Genomic DNA, 24,396 nt, shown 5'->3' with positions numbered 1-24,396 from the left:
GTTGCCACCGCCCCGGATGATTTATGCTGTTGGAATGTTTTCCCCATCAGAATAAAAATGAGGTAATGTCTCTTTAATCTAGATGAGCTCTCGTTTCCAGCTCAGGAGCAGTGTTTGAAAGTTGTTGCCACTAGCTAAAGTGGGTCAGGTACGAAGGAACTGCTGCTTGATAAAGGTGAATATTTTCGGTGTTTCATGCATGCGGCTTCGTGAGGAAGGGGATACTGTGGTACCTATACCGAGGATAAGCAAATCCATTCTTTTTGAGTGATTTCCCTTGATACCTCTGCGTATGAAAAATCGTTCGTACTGGTACAGTTTCTAAATAATCGACTTTGACAGTTTTTGGTATGAGGATTTAAGGATTTATGAAATTCGCTCCAAATTAATTCATGCACAAGTTTTAAACTCTTTCAAAGTTAAATGCAGATTACAATATTTCATAGTTCTTAACAAAAGCGAATACAGCTTTCCAGAATGATCTTAATTTGTAATGCTGATTGCGTGCATATTCTTTCAATTAAATTACAAATTACGAACTATGTGCATGAAGAAGAGGTAGTAATAACATCTCATTGCGGTGAGACTTTTGAGAATTTGTGCCGTATTAGCTCTTTAGTTTATTTAAAATATCCACTGCAAAATTTTGGAAGTTGAGTCTCAATGTACGAAATTGTGTTTTAGTAATGAAAAGCTAATGTAGCATACGTCTCCATCTCTTGTTTAAGAGCAACGCTTCTTTGAGTGTCTTTTCTAAACAAATACATTGGCCAAAGATCGATTTGAACGCCTTCGTGGCCATATTTAATACCCAAAGCGTTCAATGCTTTGCCAACAATGTTGAAATAGGACACCGAGCTTGCCTGTTGACATTGGAAATTAATGACTGCAGCTGGTGCCAGAAGCGAAAACTAAAGACAAGCCATCTATCAAACAACCCGTTCACCGAAATTATCACAGTTTGTCGATACCGACGCGTCTGTTTTTCATCCTGCCAGCTAGTGGTAAGTCGTCATGAATCAGATTTTGACTAATGATAGGAGATGGGCAATGGATTGCAAAAAGTAAATTCTCATTAATCGTCGGGTGTTAGCGCAATTTGGTGGGAGGCATCATAGTTTTTATAAATCTTAGAAGTATAGAATCGTTCCGAGTGATGGAGCAGCTGCTCGGTTTATTTAGTTTGAACGACGAGCTCATTAGGGCTTTGATCATTGCCTTTTGTTTGAAGGCGCCGACCAAAATGGGACATTGTTTGAGTTTGGAACCTGTTCGAAATTGTGATGACCGCCGGTTCAGCTGGCAGCCATTTGATAGGTTCCACATAGGTTATACTCATCACAAAATGACCTAATCATAACGCAGTCAGTACAAGAGGTAGCTGGGCAGGTTTTTTACCCTCATACTGCACAGTCCCACAATATTTTTAACGTTGGACAACGCCTTACCCATACAACACCTGACTTATACAGAATCTAAAAATTGAGACCGTCACGAAATCATATAAGATTGTGAGCCTAAATAGCGCCTCTATCCTTTGATGAATTAGAGATCTATGTATAATGATTGATCCGGAAACTCTCCATCAATTTAGCTATTTCATTTAAACTTTCGATTATTTACGATTAACTATTGAAAACTTCAATTCTTGACTTCAATTCAGAACAAATTTATTCCCTTGATGCATTCCCAACACGGACATCAGAAAAATGTAAGTCACCGCTTCATTTTCTTCATTTTCTCTGTGCCTAATTCTGGTAATGGTGTTGCTGTTGTTAGTGATTAAAATTGCACATTATTGTATTTTAAATCATTTTTTTTTTCAGAACAACAATTTTAACAAGGAAAGGTTGAGCTGAGACGTATTTTCTTCAACGTGCAAAAAATAATCGCTTGGCGACGGCAGCAAGTAGTTGTTGGCAGCGAATTTATGACAAGGTCGAACGACAAAAGGTCGAAGGGGTCCTTCCGATCTTTTGTCTTTAGACCTTTTGTCCCTAAGCCGTTGGTAGCAAGTAGTAGCAGAATCACAAGCACGCGTCGGAGGGAGATGGTGCAACAATGTATTCGCATGGATGGCATTTGAAGCGTTTGAGTAAAGTAAAACTTTCACAAAAAGAAACAATTAGGTAGGGGAAATGACGGCTTTGGCAGGTTTTGTTCTATTATTGTAAGGGAGGTTTTTGTTGACCAAATTTCATGAAATTCGGCCACAATATTATTTGATATGCAAAGAATGTTTAGGCCAAATTTGAGCATAATTGATTATATAAAACTCGCAGACGATCAAAGAACAAACCCTGCCAAAGCCATCATTTCTCCTAAAACTTTCTCGCCATATTCAGACTTTAGATTTGTTAATTTTTAATAACTGACAATTGAAAGGTGCATTATTGCAAAATATTGACTTGAACGTTTGTTCAACGGCTGAAAAGTGCTGAAAAGTGTTCTTATTTTGAATTAATTTACTGAATAAAAATTGAGTTCCTAATACAGCTACATATCTTTTTTTTCTCCTTTCCTCGAGATTGATGTTATCCAACGTAGGTCCGTCTTTCCAAATATCAAAAACAACAAAATGTCTGAATATTGCGAAAAAAATTTTCTGGCTACAGACGCTACCGCGGCTAATAAATAGTCTGCCACAACCATCGCTCACGACCATCACTGATGCCGTTTACAGCTAAACTGCAACTGTAAGTAGCGCCAAGGAAAAAAAAATCCACAACCTCGCCGATGACTACCACCGATGGCGAGGCTGGGAACGCTTTCTGCGGAATCTCGAACAAAATAGATCGCGCACACGGAAAGTCCTTTTTTATTAGCTTTATTATAGTGAATGTTTCTTGACGGGAAGTTCATCTCTTAAAGCAACTTCCTTATGTTCAACGAAGTAAACCCATTAGCCCCGCCTTTTTAGGTTTAGTTAAGCGTGCAAATGTTTTGTGCACTCATACCTAATAAATAAGGGTGGTGAAAATTCGCTATTTCGCGGAAGCCGCGAAATCCGCGAAATTTGATGTTGGCCGCGAAATTTAAACATTTTCGCGAAAAACCACGAAATTAACCTTTCTCGTCAATAAGTCGATTTCTTGACCTAGTCAATACCAACTCGACAAAAAACGCATTTTTTGACGCCTTGAAAATATTTTTTTTTAAGTGCAAAGTCCGAAATTGGTCGAATGTTCAGCCAAAATTAATTTGAAGAACAATTTTGTTTTTCTTTCAAATTTTAAAAATAGTTAGAGACGTAAAAAGCATTGGCTCTTTAGGAAAGTTAGAGATTCTCAAAGGGTTGCATTCACATGACCTGCAATACTCACATTATGGGATTGGTTGGCGAAGTTCGGAGAAAAAAAGTCTCCCAACGTGGTATGTTTCAAATCTATTTTTTCTCATTCGACCTCTTTCCACTTTCCTCAGCTCTTCAAAATAACGGTGTAATATCTGTCTATTCCTTAATTTTTTTCGGTAGATGCTGAACGTAGTGACTGCCAGTACAATTTAATCAACACTTCCCAGCGCCAAAAGTTGACGAAAAAAAAATTGGCTTTTGACCAGTAATACAAAGAAATAATAAAAAAAATTGAAATTAATAAACGCAACAATTTAAATAAATATGGAATCCACATTGTCTTTTTTATTTTTTGTACCGAAATATAATTTACCGCGAAATTGCCGCGAATTTTCCGATTTTCTGAATTGGCTGTCCGCGAAATTTTGAAAATTTTTCCCCGAATTTCCACCACCCCTACTAATAACGAAGGGGCGGGGCTGTTTAGCTCTTTATTTTGGACACAAGAAAGCCACTTTCCCGCGCGCGCGAGTCATTTTTTTTCGAGATTTCACGGAAGGCGATTCGGCATCGGAGAGCGTGCTGGGACCGCAGCATCGGCATTGGAGGTGGTCAACGATATGACTGTGTCGTCACCGCAGAATCTTCACGAACACTGGGACCCAAAAGTGCCGTCAGGTGCCTACAGTATCTGATTGTCCCGAGCCATTGCCGTTGTTGATCTTCATTCGTTTTGGTCCTGCAAATTACATCAGAGAATGGAGCTTCCGTGATCCAATAAATTACGTTTTTGAATAATTTTATCCCTGACAATGTAGGAGCTTCCAGTAGAAGTGCTATGAATCATGCTCGTTCAGTTGGTTCCGAATTGCCAAGTTAACCACCTGATTTCATGCCACTAGAACTGGGACCCCAAAATGACGAGAAATGAGGGACTTTAACTCCAGCAAAGACGTTGACTTCATTGCTGTTCCAAAATGAGAGTATCAATCCTGCAACTTCAATAATATTATACGGGTAGGCTGAGGATTATTGAAGAACAAGTATTCTACGAAACATAATACAACTGGTAGAAGAAACAAATAAGGGAAGGTTGTCGGTTGGCGGCACAATGTGGTGATATTTGTATACCAATGGAAGCCCATAGGCATAAGCTAATAACTGGTGAAGAGTTTAGATTTATTCCATCTATTGGAAAATTTTATTACCAATTTTTCCAATTTTTATGCCATTCTGAAAAAGGTGGTCGGTTGTCGGCACCCCCTAAAACTTATTAAAAATTAAAAAAATATGAACTGAGGGTGTGATAGCTGAAAATATCGAGATTTAATTTGGCAATATTAATGATTTGATTTGCCTTGATATTTCACCGTTCCCACCTGGGTGCCGACAACCGAAATTAGTAACCTTTTAGAAAAGTGGAAATGATAGATTAACGGCGACCGCTACGGTGGTATTCAATATTGAATCACAAAATAGAGTAAATTGGTTTTGTAAATATGTAATGCACGATCGGATAGTTTTACTTCAATTTATAACACTTGGAAAATGACCAAAAAAAAACTTTGAACAAGATAGTACTTTATATAGCACACGTATGACATTTGTCGAAAAGACAATATCTGTTTTTTTGTTGTCAAAAGCTACGACGGGTTGCCGACAACCGACCAGTGCCAGTGCCGGCAATCGACCATCTTTCCCTATTGTCATAGGCGTAACTAGAGTCTCGGTCTAGGGGGGGCCATGGCACCAGCTGGTGGGATGTAATTTTCAAAGGCGATTAAAAGCACTGTGCGCATGGATTGCAATAGAAATTGTTTGACTAAGTTTATCGCTCATTCGTCCTAGAACTAACATAAAAAAAATCGCGAATAATACAATTGATTTCCAATGATGCTGTGATTGCTTCAAAACGCTGTGTCTGTGTCAACCTTTCTTCTCCATGTTACTAAATGTGGATAAGTGTGTAATCTAAGATTCAAGAATCTTCTTCGAATTATCTATAAATGAAATTCGATATGAGTATATTTCTGAAAGTTTTCAAGCATTTCCATGATTACTTAATGCATAAAGATCTCGATTTTTTTGAAACTTGAAATTTTTGAAACTCTTTAGATGTGGAATAAATTCCACGAAATTTTGTCATAATCAATATAAGTATTCATGCAATTCCAAAATGTATGCTATGTGCTGAAATAGTTAAGTACCGATGAACACAAATTTGGAATCCTAAAGTGTTTTTTATGAGTCATAAATTCCATGAGTCATAAAATTATGAGTCATAAATCAAATTCCAGAATAACATAGGGTTTTTGCAGTTACTGACGTTAGGAAGAGGCTTTATTATGGTTTTCTGAATAGGTGAGAGATTTCTCTGCAAAAATCAAAGAGACTTGAGAAGCAACGAAATCGATCTGAATTGTGCTGCAAAAGAAATGTTTTCTGATACGAACTGGTTTCTGAATCTATTTTTTTTATCCTAAAAAACAAATTCTAACTAAAGCAGGCACAAAAGAGTTTTCCGATGATCCTTATGAAATCGCCAAAAAATTGGAACAAGATCTTTTGAGGATTATAAAAATATTTCTTTAACCTTTTGTCTGTGCTCTGGGGTCAATATGACCCCAGGCCACTTTGAGTGGATGCCATTTTTAATTTACAACCAATTCTCTTAATTTTTGGTGGTTTGGTAAAACTCACCGAGATCTGTCTCCTAGGTCTCCACTTCAAAAATCTTGAAAATATGCGCTACAGTGTACTTTTTTCAAAAAACTTACGTTGTCTGTGCTCTGGGGTCAAATTGACCCCAAATTGAAATTGCTATAACTTTTTTAATACTTGGCCAATTTTGGATTTTTGAGGCTGTTTCGAAAGATAATTTAATCATCTTTCAGGTCGTTACCAAAGATTGACTATAGGTGGGTGGGTACATCGCGGGGAGGGGTTTTCGTAAAAAGGGTACAGAAACAGTGATTTTTCATGCTTATTTTACTTATATCTGAAAATCCTACCCATTTTGAACTGCACCTTTTCAAAAAGGTTATGCAGGAAGGCTTGTGCTTTAATATGAGGCATTGATTAGTTTAAAGCTTGTTCGCTAGGTGGCGGTATATTTGAATTCATTAATTTATACTACTCAAGTAATTCCGATATATGGAATTTTCCTCATTGTAAATATTCTTATCGCACAAATTTGAAATTTGTAACGATGACGTCTTTAATAAAGTTCGTCTGGTGGGAATGGACTGTCATGTGACGGAATAAATAATTAGTAAATTTACAAATAGGCGGCGCTAGCTCACTAGCAATATTCTTGCATATATGAAATATTGCTTTAGCTTGAGATCCTTCGTACCTACACTCAAGTTGTATTCGGCATCATTGTTCAGGATGTCTATAGACACTACAAAGCGGTGCTCAATATAATGAGTACGTCTTCCAATTTTTGAATTTGTGCGATAAGAATATTTACACTGAGGAGAATTCTATATATCGGAATATCTTAAGTAGTCCAAAATAATGAATTCAAATATACCACCACCTGGCGGCCGAGTTCTAAACTTATCAACGCCTCATGCCAGAGCACATGCCTTCCTGCATAACCTTTTTAAAAAAGGTGCAGTTCAAAATGGAAAGGATTTTCGGATATAAGTAAAATAATCATGAAAAATCACTCGTTTAATACCCTTGTTCACTAAGACCCCTCCCCGCGATGACCCGCCCACCAAAAGTCAATCTTTGGTAACGACCTGAAAGATGATTAAATTATCTTTCGAAACAGCCCCATAAATCAAAAATTGGCCAAACATTAAAAAAGTTATAGCAATTTCAATTTGGGGTCAATTTGACCCCAGAGCACAGACAACGTAAGTTTTTTTGAGCACAGACAGAAGGTTAATGCAATCTCTGTTGTGAGTGCGAAGGTTGCCTAAGTTTGGTCCTAATACTTTCAATGGAATGCGTTGTTGATTTTTCTATCATTGTAACAAAGACTCTTAAGTTTTATAATTTTATATCTTTCTGTGCCAGAATTATATAGCGAGAGCAAAAAGCTCTATAGGAATTTGATCAACTGTTTTGCGGCATACCTTGCGAGTCGTTCGAAATTTCATTGACCGGATTTGTGTACATGTGCTCATTTTGATGTAGTTGCTTCAGTCTTTTTTGAAGCGGATGGTAGTTTAATAGAACAGAAATATTTATATCTTAATACAATTATGTTTTTATGTTTCTGCGACCAGGATACTAGTCAAACAAATGCAGAACAAATTTATTATTTTAAGCTAGCAACTGAATTAGAAGCGGCATTGATTTTAGCTTAAAAATCGAGAAAATTTTTCCGGGGGTCCAACTTAAATATTTCGATGCTTTGCTGAACAAATGGTCATAGATGTGATAACGCAACAAAAATATGTTTATAGAATTCATAATCAAAATTAAGAAATATGTAGGAAATATGTAAATGAAATAAAAACTGACTAAGTTGGAATTACTTTTCAAAATTTTCTGGGGGGGGTGCACAAGTAGGTCTGGAGGGTGCCAGGCCCTTCCCGGCCCCCCTTATTTACGCCAATGCCTATTGTTAACGATCAAGCCAGGATCGAACTCAATTTTCCATCAGAAACGCCCAATGATTTATGCTTCAGTACAGAAGATTGAAAATTAAGGCGGGAGTTTACATTCTTTTGGCACTACAAAATCATTAAACACCTTTAAACCGCTTCCGTCAAATAAAGAACACACACAACAACAGCGGGCAAGGTGGATCGATCAGGAGGAAGATGACTTGCGGACCCTCCGTAGACTGCGTGGTTGGCGACGTGTGGACCGAGCCGAATGGAGAAGACTTTTATATACCGCACAGGCCACTTCGGCCTTAGTCCGAATAAATAATAATACACAACAACATATTTCGGAGTAGGCTGCAGAAGAATCTCGTCATACACGACAGCTTTCGCAGACACAATTAGCGGCACGGCGGCAGGTACTAGGAAAAGACTGTGAACAGTCAACAAACACATTTGGGTTCACAAATGCAGAGGACCTTGTCAATCTACAGCGCTGCTTAGATTCGGATGGTACACCACACGCCATTAAGGAACTGCCCACCTTATCCGGAAGACCAAAACTGCCCCAAGACATGACCAGCTGCATAGTCTTTCAGTTCAAAATTTTGTGGATCATCTGAAGGCAGCCAATTAACGAAACCACCTATCAAATCAAACTTTGCTTGTAGATTAGTTACCTGAGTAACTGAAGCCCGATTGTCGATCACAGCGGCTCTTGTTTGGCGAGATTCCTCGGGAACATTTTCAAGTATGTATGTAGTAGACGCTGCCATATTCGGTTCTACCTGTTCGAAAATTCGCTGAAGAGTACTCCAGGACAGTAATTATCAAAAACACCACGTGGACAACTACCTCGATAGCTGCCAGACAATAAAAGGGGTGATCTGCAGGCAGGAACGGAAGTTACGCATGTCCATTTAGTATGTCCTAAAGTACTACAAGGAGTATGAAAAACTTAGGGATCTCCAAAGAAAGATCTAGGCTTAGATCGTTGCGGAAAAACGAACATGTGCTCGAATAAATGGATGCCGTACGAGGCTATCTTTGGTCTGGTAGAATACTTGCATTACGTATTTCAGGATCAACACGTCCTGACAAGACGAGAGACTGACAGAGTCTTGATAAGTTAGTTCGACCTTCTCGGATCCATGGCATTCTTCCACGTTCTTTGTGGAATTTTACTTCAAGATGATTGGGCAAAAAAAAAACGAATTGCGATACGTTGTCGCAGATCGTTGTCAAAAAGTTGTCACATGGTTCAGCGTTATCTATACAATACATAGATAGCCTTTCCTTAATGAAAAAGGCGTTCTACGAAGTCGTGGTCGGATTGGCGCAGCAGGGTATGCACCAATCGATGTTTTATTGATCAGTTCATATGTTTTCTTAGGCTCAATCGTTGTTTGTCTACTTACGGGTCCGCATGCTACATACTCAAACGCAAACCTGCCATGCTATTTCTGAGTAAATCGCCTCGCTACTTTCAAGCATCGAGCGTCCGTCACTCCGTTTCAACACGCAACACCTTCCGCACTATAGTGAGGACAGCAGTATCTATTGGCTGCGTTGACACGGTGACTACCCCGTCTTCTGGTCAAACGACACACTCCGTGTTCGGCAAGCAAGCAATAATATCCGTCGTCCTACGAATGCGCCGACGTTTCCGAGATCGTAGAACATTGACGTTAGATCGTCTCTCTCGATTCGCCTCTCTTGGCTGCCGTTGAGATCACACTGCAAACAAAGCCCTGAGGCTGAAACAGATTACAGATTAACAGAATTCGTTCGCATTAAGAGATTGCTTTCTTCCTACCTCTTGGGTGCAGAAGACTTTCACTTACAATTTTGTGCATGTGATTCAAGTGCGACGTTTCTCGTACGCCCCATGATGGTCCTGCGAACTGACGACTGCTCGACTGTGGTCTGTGGAGATCAACTTCTATGGTGTAACTCGTGTTGGCTGAATGGATTATGTACCTGTCTCTCCAATAACGTGCACTTTTTCACTTTTATCAACAATCTTTCCCACGCTTGCCGCAAGATTTATCGTCGTTGTCTTCGACCTTCACCGTGATTTTACACTCAGCGGAAATGGAGTGTGATAGTGTGCGTGTTAAAACGATGATTCGTGATGCTAACTTTGAACAAACTTATTTAACTGGTGGCTTTAACTTCAAGCCAGTTTCGGCTTTTCCCTTCTGGTGCTTTTGATTTAGGTACACAGCTAACTAAGGCATTTACAGTTCAATTTTTGTATTTCGTAAAACATATTTTGCAAATCCTAGGCTGAATATTCCAACGTAACACAGTTCCAAAACCACTCGTAAACTAACCAAACGAACCAATATATAATCTCTGAAACGACTGATTCAGCTCTTCCCTTTTCTAAAATACGCCTCCTCCCACTATCGTATGCAGCGCCGATGCAACTGACACGCCCTCCTCGAATCGATTGAAAATCCTTCGATTTTTGAACAACGCTATGCCCGATTTGTAAATGATTCACATTTGCTTACAAAGAAGTTGCTCGCCTGAACTAAATGTCATCCATTAACCGGGTGATTGTTGTTTTGATTCTGTCCTTTTATGAAGTTAATTTAGTTTTGATATTTGATGCAACCGGAAGTCTGTGACATCGCCATCGCCATTTATGTTAATTTTTTCATCGAAAAACTTCAGCAGGGAGTTTTTTGTTTAAATAAAGTTTTTCCTCGTCATAATTTTTGAGTTGGAAACGGGTTCAATGTGAATGAGTTAGGTAAGTTTGTGCAGAATTTATCAAACAAAGGTTTTCTGAAAGCAATCTTATTTTCAGCGTAAAATTATCTATTTTGTGATAGCAAAACAACAACCCGAGAGATGGAACGATGGATCGGACAAGGGTGTTCTTCGTGTCGATTACCTTCTATGGATAGTGTTTTTAAATCCAGTGATAGCGGATCTCAGATGCAGCTCTAATATAACATGCTAGTGCTAGTGATAAATCCCCAAACTGTAGAACAAGCGATTAGACAAAGCTCTATTTGTATTATGTATTTAGGCCGTTACAAATATTTAATTAACATTATGTCCATTTGGTCTCCGGAAGGTCAAGGGCTCCCTCCCTTGACCTTCCGGAGACCAAATGGACATACGCCTCAATATACGGACAATAAAAAATAAATAATAATATGAAAACAAATCAAAAATCTCCTCGGATTTGTTAAAGAAGGTTTTGAAAATTATCAAAATTATCCGAATTTTATTTTGCTGCTCCCTAAAAATATTATTTACGGGCAAAAAAATCCGAGGGGGGGGACAGAACTGTTTTCAAATATTTGTGTCGGCCTTACTTTGTGGAAATTCACTGGGCCAACTAATCGTCCTTATTTTGAAGTACGCATTTTTTTATTTTAGAAATTGATAATCCACTTCGGAAAGTAGTTAACATTTTAGAACATCATGAGAAAGATGCAAACTACTTACGAAGTAAGGTATTCTAGTATTTTAGCTTCGGAAGTCAGACATTGATGATAATTGAATAAAATTATCTAAACGAAAACTCCTTCTTTTTGAAATTCAAACAAATTCTTTCTTTCAGCGTATAAATAAGAACCAAATTTTGTTTGGAATAAATACTAGGGTAATTCGCCAAATGTTGAACGGCTAATTTCTTTGCCTGTTGTTGAACGCATGTGCCTTTCTTATGCGAGTTCAACAATAGGCGACAAAATTAGCCGTTCAACATTTGGCGGTTTCCCCTAATTGCTTCTGATTACTGTTTGAGACTACTTCAAAAACCACACACCATGTCATTTGAATTCCGATTGAAAACCAGTCGGTAGTTGGATGATTAAAATGTGATGTTCGTCATCTGGTATCTAGCAATCCAGAATGTGTACGTGGTTAAGGGACGGGAGCGAATCAACAATCATTCGCTATGAGGCGGTTGTTTTGGCTCAGTATAGGAGTAACATTAATCCACATACAAAAAGACGTAACACTCCAATTGAATATTTCGTTCACGTCTTTTTTTTGCGCGATTCTGCCTGCAGAGATGCTAGCAATCAACCACTTTAGTGTTTGACGCGCGAAGATCCCAACACGAAAACACCCTCATTTCACATCTTAGTATGGGCTTTCACTAGGGGGAGAAGGCGGAGCACTGATATTTTTAACCTAAAATCTATTCTAATTTTTTTTTAAATTTTTGAAGCAAGTTATATAAAATCCAGGCACCACATATTTTTTTCCTGACACTTCAAGGAAAATTTTCATATAAAAACAATTTTCATATGATGAAAGTAGCAGAAGTTATACTAAAAATACTGTTGACACCGAACATATATTTCATTTTTCGATAGCGAATTCTTGTGTAACTGCATATCTCATAGGGGGAATGACGGCTTTGGCAGGTTTTGTTCTATTATTGGCAGGGAATAACCGCTTTGACAGGTTTTGTTCTATTATGACTGACTAGGCTCAAATTTGGCCTAAACATTCTTTGCATATCAAAGAACATTGTGGCCAAATTTCATAAAATTTGGTCGACAAAAACCCCCCTGCCAATAATAGAACAAAACCGGCCAAAGCCGTCTTTCCCCCTACGTGTTTATTAAAAAAAAGCAACCCTGCACCACTTGTTACCATAGAAACAGAATTTAACGCTGGACAGGTCAAGGAATTATATTTCAATTGTGTTCATAATCATTTTCTGGAAGGAGGAGACTATGACACAATTTTAGACAAGAACCCTCCTCCAGCACTACATTAGCTGTTGAGATTGGTCTACCAAATCTTCGGCCCTGTAGCAAAAAAAACAATCCAGGAAAATCTGAAGTCTGGACATCCGAGGTCAACGCAACTCAGCACGCTCTACTCGGTTTCACTGGGCGTTACTGCGAAGTCTTTTAGTTAAACGGGGTGTTTTGAAAGGAAAATAATGCAATGGTTATTACAAGGTATTGGAGAGTCTACTACAGGTAGTTGATTGCTGTTTTAGTAAAACATTGTTGGACCTCTATTCAGACGCCATACGAGCTTTTTGTTACAGTTGGATAGCAGCCGGGCTACCAATCACCGAAAATTTCTAATTTTAAAATTCCATGTTCTTGAATAGAGCGCATCACAGGAAGGCCTTACAAAGTATACGGAGCAAACAACGGAAGCCATCCATTGAAATTTCTATACTATCTACCAAAACTACAAAATGCCAGATAACCATGAACAGTATGCAAGTAAACTGTTACATATTCACGGTGCGAGAATATAACAGTGGTTACATAATGCAGACGTCCATTGAGGTTCAATCAAGTTTGAAATACAGAACATACATAAATACTACTTTGAACTAGTTCGTAGTTTTAATTTTTTGTTGATTTGAAATGTTAAAGAGTGGCATTATGTTTTTAAATTTAATAATACTTCTTCTTATTGGCATTACATCAACCACTTTGTCATGTGCCGCCTCGGAGCTTAGTGTTCATTTAGTACTTCCATAGTTATTAACTGCGAAGTTTCTAGTCCAAGCTACCATTTTCACATTCGAATATCATGAGGCTACGATGATACTTTATGCCCAGATAAGGTGAGAATATTTCCTAGACAAGACCGCGAATCGAACCCAGCCACTTTTAGCATGGTCTTGCAGTGTAGCAGTGCATCTTACCGCACGGCTAAGGAAGGCTACATATCTATTCATAATAAACCATAAGAACATTTAAGACTGGCAGTAATTTTAATATACCTTCTACTATTTTCATCATATGAAAAATGTTTTTATATAAAAATGTTTCTTAAAGCATCAGGAAAAAAAAGTAGTGGTTGGATTTTATATAACTTGTTTTAAAAAATTTAAAAAAATCAGCAAAGGTTTTTAGGTTAAAAATATCACCTTAAATAGTAAAAAAGTCAAAATTTCACCGATAAAATATTTTAATTGATGCAGATCCTTAAACTAGAGGTCAAAAACATTGTTCTAACGGCTTAACATCCGAGGTGCATTCACTTTGCATAATAGTTGGCGTACGCCAAGAATTTTGTTCCCTTCTTCTTCTTCTTCTTCTTCTTCTTCTTCTTCTTCTTCTTCTTCTTCTTATTGGCATTACATCCCCACACTGACTGGGACAGAGCCGCCTAGCAGCTTAGTTGTTCATTAAGCACTTCCACAGTTATTAACTGCGAGGTTTCTAAGCAAAGTTACCATTTTTGCATTCATATATCAATGAGGCTAACACGATGATACTTTCATGCCCAGGGAAGTCGAGACAATTTCCAATCCGAAAATTGCCTAGACCGGCACCGGGAATCGAACCCAGCCACCCTCAGCATGGTCTTGCTTTGTAGCCGCGCGTCTTACCGCACGGCTAAGGAGGGCCCCTTGTTTCCATATGGGTTCCCATATGTGATTCAAAACTCACGGGACTCGCGGAATTTTAGACCGGATAATCTTAAATCATGCCCATACAAAATACAAGGCAACCAAGTTCCAGCAAAAACTTGTTATATGCTTTAAGATTACCTTAATGTGGCTTTAATGTGGAATGTGTTAAGGATTAGTTTAGATCTGTTCCACACCTGAAACAACCGTAGAGAAATTTTCTCCTTGCTGAATCTATTATTTTTTCATCTCTGTTGGATACGATCCAAACTTCAACAAACTTAAAATACGGAGTTATATATAAGAAATTTATGAATCGGATATAGCTGAAAAGTGGAAGAACCGGATATCAGAGATGAATTTTCTAACAATCTGTATGTTAGAGAAGCAATTTGTTTGCGATGCGAATCAGATTTGCTTTTGCTGGTTTATAAAACATCAACATTCTATTATCACAATAATACTTATTATCACCATAGTAGCACTTATTAGGAATGCTCAAAGCTTTGCTGTTGCGCGTGGCGTTGCCTCAGAAGTGAATAATCAAGGTATTGCGTATAGAAGTGAAACGTCAAACGCAAATTTATCATGGTTGCCAATGATTCGAGTAGATTGAGCAATAGATGGCGCTAGTGTTATTGATTACGAAAAAATTTCAACTGGTTTTCACTAAGAGTGACGTCTGTTTGTCTGTGGTGAAGCGTTGGGTTGCATTTTCCATACTTTGAATACCTACACGGTTAGAAAAAAGTACCTAATTTTAGGTACTTTTTTCTCTTTCATATCCCTCCCTCTACCCTTCTTTGTCATAAAATAAAGAACAAAACCACTCAACAAGGACATTAAAGTGTGGGAACCCAACGTTGAGTAATTTCATGTTTACAAAAGTTGAGTTAAATTTACCTAACTTTTGGATAGTTTATATTTAAAATTAAGTATATTTTACTTAATGTTGAGTGAATTTTATTTAATTTCAAGCAAAAAATACTTAATTTTGGGTTCCCACACTGAACCCCCGATTTGAGTGAAAAGTACCTAATATTAGATACTGTTTTTTCTAACAGTGTAAACTTGCTTCATAGCGGTTCAAAGTTTCGTGGCACAACGCGGTGTTCTCATTTTTTTTATACTTTGTTAACGTGATTTTTTCAAAAAAAGAAGTTCACTTCGCGGTGTTCTCAGAGAAACATGGACCGAAGACACAACCTTATTTCACGGAACAAGAAACGAGGTGAAACTCCAGATTGACAATGCATTGGCCGATAGATTCACAACATAACAGACGACCTGGAAGTTCATCCCACCAGTGACCCTACACATTAGAATCGACTATCAATGCCAGACCTCTCACTTACCTTCCTTTGGATTTGGTTCAAGAGACCCGACCGAAAATCATTTCCTTTTTTTGGAAATTACAACGACAGGAGTCGACAACGGCTGGAAACCACGAATCCAGGGTTAGCTTTCCAGTTAGCCTTGCGAGGAAAGGCGCAATATTGCCAATCCGGAGATGACGATTTAGATTCTCCGTCCGGCTTAGGATGTTTTAGATGTTTTAGGGTGTTCTCGACTCCATGGATATAGTGTATTATACATTGTATATACCACACAATGTACATACACATGCAATGGCATGCATAGAAAAACCTTCATAACTGAGGGAATGCTAATATAATAATTAAAAGCTGGTCAAGTTCCAGTTGGAATGTGAGCCATTGATTCAGAAGACGAATTCTGAAACAGATGAATAGGGCACTGCACGGACGAATCTCTTTCTCTTTCGTTTTTCATGAGATTTGACATTTGGTGACCTTCTTGTTTTCTAATTTATTTGCAGTGAGAAAGAGACAAAGCAGTCTGTGCAGTGCCCTATAAAAGAGAGAGGTTAAGAATTTGCAATTAAAACTAACAGTTCTGGGGCCGTCAAGAATGGAATACCAAATTCCTTAAAATCTATATTTGCACTATACTATGCTATTGCGTGCGGCTCTGTCGATGAAGTAGATGTCACGTCATGTGCATTATTTTGCGCATTCCAACAAAAGATACGATAAACAACAAGCAGAAACACTAAATTGGTAGCTGAAGCTTATTAGTAGAAGATTGTTTGTAAAAATTGTAACGAATCTCCAAAAGCGATGAAACAACAAGCTAAGTGTGTTCAACAAAGTTCACTCTGATTCTTGTAAAATATAAAAAATTAACTCACTTTCAGGAGGATTTGTCATTATAATAAAGAACCAAAATAGTAGTTTGTGCAACAAGTTGCAAAAAGATGATTTTTTCAGCACGAGTTGTACGTTACTACGAGTGCTGAAAAAATCGAGTTTTGCAACGAGTTGCATACGCTATTTTTTGCAATGACGAAAAATGGACTTTAATTTGATAAATCTGTACCAAAATTTAATTTACTCCACATGCTCATTCTTGCCAATAAACTATGTTGCTGCAGAGAACAATCAGATCCATATTACCATGCCACATTGCATAGTTTGATAAGCCGTGAAGCGATAGATGTACTTTCCGTTGGAAATTTTTGATGTCATGTCCATCAAACTATTTCATTTATTACGCGACGCAGAGAATACACTATTTGAACACTTATCCAAGCTAATTCAGCAAAATGTGGTCATGTACTGTTTTGATGTTGGTTTTTCATCATAGCAACTAAATGAGTGTTATAATGAATATTATGCAACCTATTTGAGCTGCATAATGTTCATTAAAGCGCCCATTTCGTTGGTATGGAAAAGTAGGCCGTTTTATCACTCAAAGACGAACTGTAAACCAGATATTATGATTAGAAATTGCAAAAAAAAAACACTTTTGAATACAATCAGACGAAAACGGATTTTATAAAGCCTCTGAGAAAATGAAACTTGTCAGTAGGTCGCGCGCTGGTTGCATTTCCTCAGAACCCTATCAATAAGAATGCGCGAAGTCAGTTATCAAAAAAAGCAAACTGTTTTGTAAAACAATCAGAAAGTTTTTCCAAACTCCGGACAGCCAAATTGTTTCTCGAACAACCCTACGGTTTATTGATTCTAGTTGGGGACCGCACCACGTCTGTTGGGTATGGTTTTCTCTTCGTCGCTGAGCACTTACCCTCAAGCTGACTGAAACTCCCATCCCACCTCAAATGTAAAATGCTTCTTACTTTTCATTAATTATCCAAATTCATGTTTTATTTAATTCGACCCACCATCTGCAAGTTGTCCAACGCATGGAAACCGTCTGCCCGTAGGATGTTGGGCCTTTTTCCGTTGTTGTTGTTGCGTCACAAGATGCTTTTTCCCCTGCTGGGTACCGTTTTTGGGGATTCGAAAACGGTGACTCGGTTGACATTGCCGGTTCGTTCACCGACCGGAGGAAAAAGATCCCCCGCCCCTCAGTTTCTCAAGTAAATACCAGCACCAGACCGAGAAAAATGAGGTAAATATTTTAATCAGCATGATGAGATGAACTCGAGCAGGTATGAGCACTACCTGCTGCGATAAGAACACGAAATGGTGCCAAGCGGAACGAGTTCGATTAATCTGGATCGCTGTTGGGGAGATTGAATCGCTCGTTGACTAAATTATACACCTTTCTAGCAAAACTGGTAAATGTTCAAGGTTTAGGTTTTACTTTCTAATTAATACTCAGATGCAAACATTGTAAATAATACTCGGAATGTTAAAATTGACTAAAACCTTGAACTGGGACGTCAGTCGACTGCTAATTATTTTATTTACGACTCTTTAATTTCCCATGCGCTGTTCAGAAATAATTTTCTAGAAACTTCTACTTTATTTCCATACATTTATTTGGCTGCCATCGCTCAATAGACCAGTCGATTCGGCTCAAAAAAGCTGACAAACAAGTCTCCCATCAGTCTTCCAACTAAAAACGAGCACCAATTCAAAGCCATGTCGGGATTATTTAAATTCTCGCGAACGAGAAACCCGGCTAAGCTTTCTTTCATTTCTCAGATTGCAGAATTATTCACACCAGCGCGCAGCGGCTGAAGAATTTTACCCATCCCTACCCGGTGTAGCGAACACAGCTCACGTTCTGAGAATTATTACCTCTGCTTCGTTTATTTTCTGGGTGCGAAGAACAATGAATGAGCGACGGAGCGGTCAAAGACCATCCGGTGTTCTTATTCGATTACTTAGGGGGTGTGCGATATGGGTTTTGGTGTGCTTGAAAATTAAAGGCGATGAATTCCACAGGTCAAACATGCTTGCGTCTGTTTTTTCACCTGCTTGCGCATTTCGATCATCACACTGCGGTTCATAACAGTATTACCATAAAAATGTACCACGTACCCTTATAACTTTTTACAGCTCTCTGGACTCGGCTCAGTTGATTAAACTTTACCCACGGCAGCAAACCCGGTAGCGTGGTTCACTTCATCCTTCATCCCTGTTGGAGGCGCCAGGATGTCCGCCCGATTCCTTTTCTGAGTTGGCGTTCATTTGCTTTTGATCCATAAGCGTATTCAGGAGGTTAATGGAAAGGAGTAATATCCACCCAGGATTTCACTGTGTTCGATTCATATGTTGTGAACTAATACCCGTTAACGAGCTTGATTTTTAAATTAATATCCGATAGACGTTCTTTGTCTCTAATCTTCCTAATCTATTGCATTGATGTAGCTATCGGAAATGGTGTTTAAAATGGCAATTAATTTAAATTACATCTGATTAACCTTTCCTATTCTCAAAGTTTGTATTTCAACACAGCCCCTAGAAGATAAATATTCAACATTTTCCCTTTACGTTCCACGATCAAGCAAAGGTGTAACACTTTGCTATATGTTTCGAATTTTCCAGCGATACTCAGTTGCTTCCCGTTCCGCACGGCAGCAAGCAGGAAACCCCTTCAGACCATCATCACCATGAACTGTCTAGGTTGTGAAAGTTAGCAGAAGCCCGCATCACGCAGAACTCGTAAAGAAAGTCCCTCCTTTCGCTGACTTTTATTCTTTCATTTTTGCTCATCCTGATTACCGATTTTCACCGCTCTGCAGCTACAATACTTTCCACAAGCGTCGTCGGTGGACGCTACGGAGGCGGTCGAAAAGGAGAAAAATGCAAATAAAAGAAATACTAAAGTTAATGAAAGAAAAACATACTTTTATTACATTTTTTTGCTCTCCAGGTGACCTCTTTGCAGCACGGTTGAGTCGGTGGGTTGTTGCCCGAGCGAGAGACGCGAGAAAAGGAATACCCACAAGGAGCAAAGGGGTGCACTTGGAAATATTTTGTCGTGGAGGTGCTAAGCGGGTGTTTTCCGCTTTATGAATGTATTTCTAGGTGATTCAAAAAAGAAGAAAATGTCTGGAGACTGTCAAAAACCAGCATGAGGTTTTAGGCCGTTGACGTGAAATAAAGCACAGATAATTGTTTTATTTATATTGTCATAATATAGTGCTAATTACGAAGTAGACATCGCAGTTGGATTGCTCTTGCCATAAAGTTTTGCAAAAAAAATTCAGTAGGTATTAGTAAGATTGTGCCAGACAAATAAATATATTTTGGATGGACCGTTATGAGAACAAGTATCAAATGGTATAATTTAGAATTATTTATAAATTCTTCGTTATGCGATAACATGTTGAACTCGGGACTCAAGCCACATGCATATCGGGACTTCACACAGATCTTTACTAAATTCTTTACTTTACAGAAGTTTTTAGACTAGCATCTTTCCATTGTCTTGAAAGTCAGCAAAAGCCTTTTCTCAGTTTTATTCAAGCATCGTCCAAAGATGATTGCGGGCTACTTGATTCTGTAGACAAAAGTCTGGTCAAGGAACAAGCAGACTTTAAAAACAACAACCATGCACTAACTGACCTAAGATTCAAAATTCTTCTTTCTGGCTTCATTGTAAAATCACTTAAAACCATCTGTTCCGGATCTCCACTGGAAAAGAGGGTACGCCGCGGCCAAGGACAGTTGTTTAATACCGCACTGCTGGTTGACGACGTTTTTTCATCGGCGCGCCCTCTAGGCAAAGGAATTCCGAAACACTTGTTGAGAGGCCACCGAACCTCTTGAAAGGAGGCTCGGAAACTTGTTGATGGGGCTTCCGAGCCTCTTGGAGGAGGTTTCCAAGCCTCTTGAAAGGAGGCTTCCGAGCCTCTTGAAAGGAGGCTTCCGAGCCTCTTGAAAGGAGGCTTCTGAGCCTCTTGAAAGGAGGCTTCCGAGCCTCTTGAAAGGAGGCTTCCGAGCCTCTTGAAAGGAGGCTTCCGAGCCTCTTGAAAGGAGGCTTCCGAGCCTCTTGAAAGGAGGCTTCCAGGCCTCTTGAAAGGAGGCTTCCGAGCCTCTTGAAAGGAGGCTTCCAGGCCTCTTGAAAGGAGGCTTCCAGCCTCTTGAAAGGAGGCTTCCGAGCCTCTTGAAAGGAGGCTTCCGAGCCTCTTGAAAGGAGGCTTCCGAGCCTCTTGAAAGGAGGCTTCCGAGCCTCTTGAAAGGAGGCTTCCGAGCCTCTTGAAAGGAGGCTTCCGAGCCTCTTGAAAGGAGGCTCCCGAGCCTCTTGAAAGGAGGCTTCCGGGCCTCTTGAAAGGAGGCTTCCGGGCCTCTTGAAAGGAGGCTTCCGGGCCTCTTGAAAGGAGGCTTCCGGGCCTCTTGAAAGGAGGCTTCCGGGCCTCTTGAAAGGAGGCTTCCGAGTCTCTTGAAAGGAGGCTTCCGGGCCTCTTGAAAGGAGGCTTCCGGGCCTCTTGAAAGGAGGCTTCTGGGCCTCTTGAAAGGAGGCTTCCGGGCCTCTTGAAAGGAGGCTTCCGGGCCTCTTGAAAGGAGGCTTCCGGGCCTCTTGAAAGGAGGCTTCCGGGCCTCTTGAAAGGAGGCTTCCGGGCCTCTTGAAAGGAGGCTTCCGGGCCTCTTGAAAGGAGGCTTCCTGGCCTCTTGAAAGGAGGCTTCCGGGCCTCTTGAAAGGAGGCTTCCGGGCCTCTTGAAAGGAGGCTTCCGGGCCTCTTGAAAGGAGGCTTCCGGGCCTCTTGAAAGGAGGCTTCCGGGCCTCTTGAAAAAAGGCTGCTGAACCTCTTGAAAAAAGGTTTCCGAGCATATTGAAAGTAGGCTTCCTAACCTCTTGAAAGAAGGTTTCTGAACCTCTTGAAAATAGGTTTCAGAACGTTTCAAAATGAGGCCTCCAAGCCTCTTGAAAGGAGTCCTTCGATCTTCTTGGAAGGAATCCTCCGAGCTGCTTATAAGGAGGCTTTCGAAAAACGTAGGAGGATGTTTCTAATCTTCTTGCAACGAACCAACTGAGCTTATCGGCCTTCGTGTCTGTCAAATGTTGGCTTCCAAACGTGCAGATTCTAAATTTTAGTTCAGAATCATATTCTTAAGATATCATTCAGCATTTTGTTTCAATCAGGTAGATTGCATAGAAGATTTAAAAAAAAATTCAATCGTCGTTCTATCCTTTTGATTTTTTGTCCCTCTGCCCTTTATCCACTGTGCTGGTTGTGGAGGGAGTATTCAATAGTCTTTGAGTTAATAATCCCCTTGCATATTATGTACAAGACAAAATTTTGAAGTAAAAAAAATATACATACCGTCGTCGGGGGTGACAATGGGTCAAATGGGGTGGGCATGGATCACTGTTTCAACAACTTAGAATCCTTGTAGAATAGATTGAATGTATCTGAGAGCAAAAATTCTATATTATAAGAGACCTTTTTGATTGATTTTTGTATCCGACCTCCAGATTGTCGGTGAGAGCGATGACCCATTGTCACCCCCTAGACCCATTGTCAGCCCGTTGACAGTAAATCAAAAATTTATCAACAAGTTTTGATTCAAATTGATTAAAATCCGACATTCTGAATTTTTGTCCGAGGTACCCCTTGGACCCGGCGAAGGTACCCCTAGGGGTACATGTACCCCAGGTTGAGAACCGCTGCTTTACAGTATTATTCAGGCCATATTTCATGTAGGATCACGCCATTAATGTGCATAATTTTATTTATTAGCCATCATTTCCCCAAACGAGTTTAAATGTCAGCAGATGTGTGATCTTCTGTTATGATCTAATGAGAATAGACGAGAAAGATATACCAGCGGATATTTCAAGATATGGTGTAATTCGTGTGCAACGAATCACCAGGAACGAAGGCGGCCAAAGAGTAAATACGCCGGCTATTATCCTAACGTTTTGCAAGACAACATGTCCGGAGTTCGTCAAAGTCGTTCTACTGCATGTTGCCACCCAGCCATATTTTCGAAATCCAATCCTGTGCTATAGTTGCTTCAGCTATGACCAATGACCATACTCGAACCCGATGTCCTGGATCACAACGATGCCACAATTATTTTGGAAAACCTCACGGCACGGAGGAATGTGGTGAAGCGTCACTTTGTCGAAACTGCAAAGGGAACCATCGTCCCACTAGTCGTCAATGCCCAGTCTATCCTTAATTTTTTTTCTTAATTAGTCACCGGCCGGGTAGCACGTATATTAATTTTGCTCCGCTTAACTGAACCGCGCGCGTTTTAAGTTGTGTCGATTTGTTATTGCTACGTAAGTGAATCATGCCGTGCGATATCAATAACTGTACCGTGAGTGACGATAAACACGTATGGTGTTGTTTCGGGTCGTGTGGTAGAAAGTTTCACGCTGCATGCGTAGGTACCCAGAGGAATTATGAGCAACACATTCTTGCTTATATGCTGCCATTGTGCTACGAATGCCAAAAGCGCTTCGTATTGGAAGTTAATTTTGAAAAATGCTGAGTCAGCAGCAAGAGGCGATTAAGCACAATAAGTCCCTTATGGATGCTAATCACAAGTTAGCATCCGTTCTCAACCAGCTAAACATTACTGGATGCTTTGAGAACATTGAAATGGACATTAATGAGTTAAAGAAGGAAATACAATCTTCTACTCAATATCAAAGCAATATGGGCAAAAAAAACTCCTGATGTTGATGAGCTAAAAAATCACATCACGTCACTGTTCGATTCGTCATTGCAGTCGACGAAGGAAAATATGGCCGACTATGCAAAAACACTGTCAACCGACTTCACCAAAGAATTGAACCGAATATGTAATGAATTCGATAAAGTGAGTTCGCTAACAATTGGAATGGCCAACCATTGCGAGGAACACAATTCAAGCCAGAGTGAATCTACCTCAACCGACGCCATCATGAATGAATTGAAGTTGCTATCCAGCACAGTCAACGCTCTGAAAAGTGACTTGACTCCTACGGTATCAACTCCAAATTTAATGGACGAACTGAGTTCAGAGCCAGTGATACATCCGGAGCTGACTCGCAATGATCTAGATGAAGCTTCAGCTGAAAACGACACAACAACCTGGCGTGTAATGGGGCCAAACAAAGTGTTGTGCTCTGAGTCTGAATACGTAGAACTCAAAAGAGCACAGGAGCAAAAAGCGATGTGGCGTAAAAATAAGAATAGCAACAATACAAACAATAACAAATACAAAAACAAAAACAACAATAATTTCAACAACCAAAACAAAAATAGCAACTTCAATATCAACAGAAGATACAACAACAATAATTTCAACAACAAAAACAATAATACCAGCAACAATAACTTCATCAACAAAAGACACAACAACAACGACATGAGCAGAAAAATGGTCAACAGAAGCAGAAACAACAATTTCAATGGAAACAACGACAATAATCACAACCATAATCGCATGAACCACAATGATCGGAACAGCTTTATGAACCGGAATAAATGCGGAAATAATAGCAACAAGAATGTCAACCATAACGCGCACAACCATAATCACAACCGTAATGGATTTCTCCCCCCGGATAAGGATTTGCTTACAGCAGCAAAAGCCATGGGGTCGGGACCAGTTAAAAACCGCGGCATAAATTTTCAACGAGGAGAAACACTGAACCCTAGTCATGACAGTTCATCATCTCCCAATTGGGCATTTGGACCGGCGCTAAGGAGCTCATTCACAAATCACTGTTCTTCGTGCTCCTGCCAACAGACGGGTTTTTAAAGGAATTGACGCAGTCGGGAGATGCAGAATGTGACCAACAAATAGTACTTCCGATCAACTTAACGCACTCATTGGAGGAAGTCGTAGAAAATTGTAATGGTATTGACGAACTACCAAAACTTCATCAAACGCACAGGCAACAGAACTACTTGTATACTGTCAGAACTTCAATCGTATGAAAAGTGCTTTCAAAATGAACGA

At 39.5% G+C, this 24,396-nt stretch overlaps 1 protein-coding gene across 1 annotated transcript in view; it reads left to right on the top strand.

Annotated features, from left to right (window-relative positions):
• The window catches only part of LOC134206102 (ras-related protein RabX-like), a 35,488-nt gene extending 11,293 nt beyond the window's left edge, over positions 1 to 24,195 (top strand). The window contains exons 2-3 of the mRNA XM_062681798.1: positions 23,179 to 23,525; positions 23,697 to 24,195. Coding sequence (XP_062537782.1) covers positions 23,179 to 23,525; positions 23,697 to 24,195 — 846 coding nt within the window. The remainder of the gene's footprint in view (positions 1 to 23,178; positions 23,526 to 23,696) is intronic.
• Positions 24,196 to 24,396: the final 201 nt, after the last annotated feature.

This window comes from Armigeres subalbatus, chromosome 1 (assembly GCF_024139115.2).
Source record: "Armigeres subalbatus isolate Guangzhou_Male chromosome 1, GZ_Asu_2, whole genome shotgun sequence".
NCBI classification, from domain to species: Eukaryota; Metazoa; Arthropoda; class Insecta; order Diptera; family Culicidae; genus Armigeres; species Armigeres subalbatus.
This window is presented reverse-complemented; position numbering and strand designations above follow the sequence as displayed.